Source organism: Cyprinodon variegatus, unplaced genomic scaffold, assembly GCF_000732505.1.
Source record: "Cyprinodon variegatus isolate N-32 unplaced genomic scaffold, C_variegatus-1.0 Scaffold705, whole genome shotgun sequence".
NCBI classification, from domain to species: Eukaryota; Metazoa; Chordata; class Actinopteri; order Cyprinodontiformes; family Cyprinodontidae; genus Cyprinodon; species Cyprinodon variegatus.
The window spans coordinates 332,302-335,940 of NW_015151158.1; the positions used below are offsets into that span (position 1 = coordinate 332,302).

The 3,639-nt window shown below is 36.4% G+C and overlaps 1 protein-coding gene across 1 annotated transcript in view; it reads left to right on the forward strand.

Moving 5' to 3' along the window:
* The first annotated feature begins 1,859 nt into the window (after positions 1 to 1,859).
* iqcb1 (IQ motif containing B1) overlaps positions 1,860 to 3,639 on the forward strand; it is an 11,709-nt gene continuing 9,929 nt past the window's right edge. The window contains exons 1-3 of the mRNA XM_015394705.1: positions 1,860 to 2,214; positions 2,339 to 2,462; positions 2,544 to 2,712. Of these exons, the coding sequence (XP_015250191.1) occupies positions 2,360 to 2,462; positions 2,544 to 2,712 (272 nt within the window). The 5' untranslated portion in view covers positions 1,860 to 2,214; positions 2,339 to 2,359. The remainder of the gene's footprint in view (positions 2,215 to 2,338; positions 2,463 to 2,543; positions 2,713 to 3,639) is intronic.

Below are 3,639 nucleotides of genomic sequence, written 5' to 3' on the forward strand. Positions count from 1 at the left end.
AAGAGGAAGAAAGGCATCCTCTCTGCTGTACCTGGAGCTTTTACCCACAGCTGCTCTAAGACTCACCTTCCAGGCTTTGTGCAGCGAGCCGGTGAGTAGAGGAGTAAAGGTATAGAGGAGGTGGCATGCATCTCTGTCAATGATGCATTTGTCATGGCTGCATGGGGAAAGGAGAGGTGAGGATGTTATCATCACTGATTCAGCAGTGCCTCTTGGCTCCATGGGGCTGAGTTTATTCTTCTCTATCCTCATATATGAACCCAGTCAGCCCATCATTCCAATAAGTTTCCAGAATGATCTATAATGGTGGATCTCATCTCTGTTGGAGGCAGATTAGATTGTTTAGGAGAAGTTTGTTTGCAAATGTTCAATAATCTCACATTGAACACCTTAATAAAAACAAACTAATTGCATTAATGGACTTAGCTCTTCTACTGAACACTTCCTGGTACGTGGAGAGAAAGGTAATGATTATCTGCTCTGCCTTCCATAGAGGAAATGTTTTTAGCTCTTACTTTATCAACATGACCATGAATGATTCCTCTCATCAGTTCACACTGATGGTTTCTGGGAAATGCTTTGTCTCCATCAGATCTCAAACAACTAGAGTTCAATCCCATTTCCTCCCACAGGACTGAATATTAGCCGCTCCCTTTCAATATTCCTATTAAACGTTTCGATCATTTAAATTCAACTTTATGGTTTTCAGCTGCAATAGTTGGATTTTTAATAGAAATGACCAAGATAGAGGATTTTCCAACCTCTTTACTTAAACATTCATTATTCAAAGAACTGAGAAACAAACAAATGTACGGAAGATGATTATAATATTTAAAACAAGAGAGCTAGTTTAGTCTATAGGCATGCCTATGACTTGATGCTAACATTTGTTAGCTTTCAGAATTCAGTCAGATTTCTGAGAAAAAAAGTCAGAATTTTTAATTTTTTCCCATATTAAACTGAAATAATATTTAAAAATCAGTTAACTTTTTTTTTTTAGTGGCCCTAATCATCTTCCGTATAAATTTGTCAAAACGAGAAAAGTCAAATATAAAAAATGGGATTAATCTGATCGTATAACTGAAAACAAGATACAAAGGATCACCATTAGCTCGTTGTATGAATGTATTTAACATTTAGTAAAAGATTAAGATAAATTGGTGAAGAATGATTTTATTAACTGAGGAAAATATGGGAAACTAATAAACCAAGAAGTCAAAGAATTTTTGTGGATAAAGATAAGTTTAAAAAATGGAAAGATGTCGCTGTCTATGTGGTCAGTTCTGAAAAAAAAAAAAAAAAGATGATTACAGTTTTAAAACATGTTTTTTAAAAGCATAAATCAAGATTTTGTTCAAACTTTCTCAAAACTTTAATCTGTTTAATCAATGGGACTATTTGAAAATATTGAAAAAGTGTTAAATAACAATAAATATAAATAACACTTTAATTATTATCTTTTTATTTATAGCAGTTTTCTAACTGCATTTGAATGCACCATGAGGTTTTCTAACTGCATTTGAATGCACCATGAGATTCCGTCATAAAGCGCGGTCGAACGGGAAGCTTTTAGAAACAAAACTAAACGTCTAAACACAAATATATACATAATTTGCTTCTCCAACAGAAACGTTTCTTAAATACGGAAGAGGATTAGGGCCACTGAAAACATAAAAAATGATTTTTAAATTTTGTTTCACTATAATATGGGAGAAAAGTCAGAATTCTGACCTTTTTCCTATATTATATTGAAATAAAGTTTAAAAATTAGTAAACTTTTTTTATTTTCAAAGTGGCCCTAATCGTCTTCCGTACTTAAATAAATATCTAAGTCATTTTTCTTTCAATTCGCGTTCAAATCCAGCAGGTTAAAGTCGCTCCTTTGTTTAGGAATGGAGCTCTCTGCTGTCGCGCTCTGATGACGTCAGGTTACCCTGGAAACAAAGCGCGTCGCCTCTGCCTCTGAGCTAGGTGTTAGCTGCGGGCTAACTCTGTAGGAAGCGTGATGTTTGGAGCTTAACTGTGTGTTTTTTCTTAATAAATGAGGCATTAAATGGCGGCGGAGATGATTTAAAGCGACGCTTCATGTCAGAGAATCGAAACTATTTTTATTTAGTGAGGAACTTGGTGTGAAAGTGGAGCGCTGCTAAAGCTAACAGGTGTTTCAGAGACACATGTGACCCTTCAGGAAGCTGCTTGTTCTGCTTTGGGCAGGTGAGGCTCTGCAGAAACCAGAAGTTTTAGCAGAGGAAATATATTTTCCCCTGAATCTGTTCTGGAGGCAGAGATAATAACTGATTAGCTTTAGCTCTGATTCTAAAGCCTGCCTGGTTTTTAGCTCCATCTGAGGTCTGGTGTGATGGAGGATGAAGAAGCTGTGACGTCAGAGCTGAAGATGCAGTTAGAGAATGAAGCTCTGAGCACAGAGGAGAAGATCAGCCTCCTGATCGATGCTTTAAACAGTGAGATGGATCCTCTGTGGGATGGACGGCTCTGGTTCCACTGGTTCCACTGGTTCTCATTTCTTCTTCTTCTTCTCTCAGAGGTTCTGAACTCTGCAGCCCTGCAGAAACCCAGCAGAGCTTTGGCTGGAGCCAAGGCTCGCTTATATGACAGCGGGGTGCTGAGTCACTGCGTCCAGGTCCTCTCTCTGGGTCCCAGCAGGCTGAGGGGGAGCTGGACGGCTGCTGCCAGGCTGGCCCACCTCACCAGGTAGACGGCACCCCCCCACCCCCACCTCACCAGGTAGACGTCACCCCCCCCAGCTTACCTGTGGGTTTAAGATCAAACCCTTACAAGGAAACACTGCTGTGGTACGACGGAACACCAGGGCCGGCTTAGAGATGTTATTTCTTTTTTATCTTCAGAATAAAGTCGTAACATTAGGAGAATAAAGTTGTAATATTACAAAAATCCAAATTCCGAGATTAAAGTCAGAATTCTCACTTTGTCTCTTATCAAACTGAAATAATGTTTAAAAATCTGTTAACTTTTTAATATTTTTTTCAGTGCCCTAATCCTTTTCCCTAGATTTTTACAAGTTATAATAAATTTAAATATCTACAGATACTTTGATGGCAACATAATATTTAAAACCTTTAACTATCTATATATGTATGGAGGACCAATCCTGCCTTAATTAAAAATTATACAGAAATAAAATAATGACTTAATAATATAAAATTGCTTGAAAAAGTCGCTAATAATATGAATTTGTGCCATTAAATGTGACAAAATAATATAAATAAGACATTTCTTCATCTATTGATCAATTATTAATCTAAAAGTATAAATTTTTTAAGTCATAATTTGTCACTTTTTAAACTGAAATAATATAAAATAATAGATTTAAATATCTACAGATACTTTAATGGCAACAGTTAAACATAATATTTAAAACCTTTAACTATCTATATAAGTATGGAGAACCAATCCTGCCGTAATTAAAAATAAATGCAGAAATAAATGAAGGACTTAATATTATAATATTAAACTGAAATAATATTTAAAAATCTGTTAACTTTTTTTTTTTTCTTCCGTTAAAATCAGTTTTTAAAGAGATGTTCTGTGTAACCGTCCGTCCTCTTTCTCTGCTGCAGCTCCAGCTGTGTGGGGGCGGAGCCAGGCAGCCGATCCGAG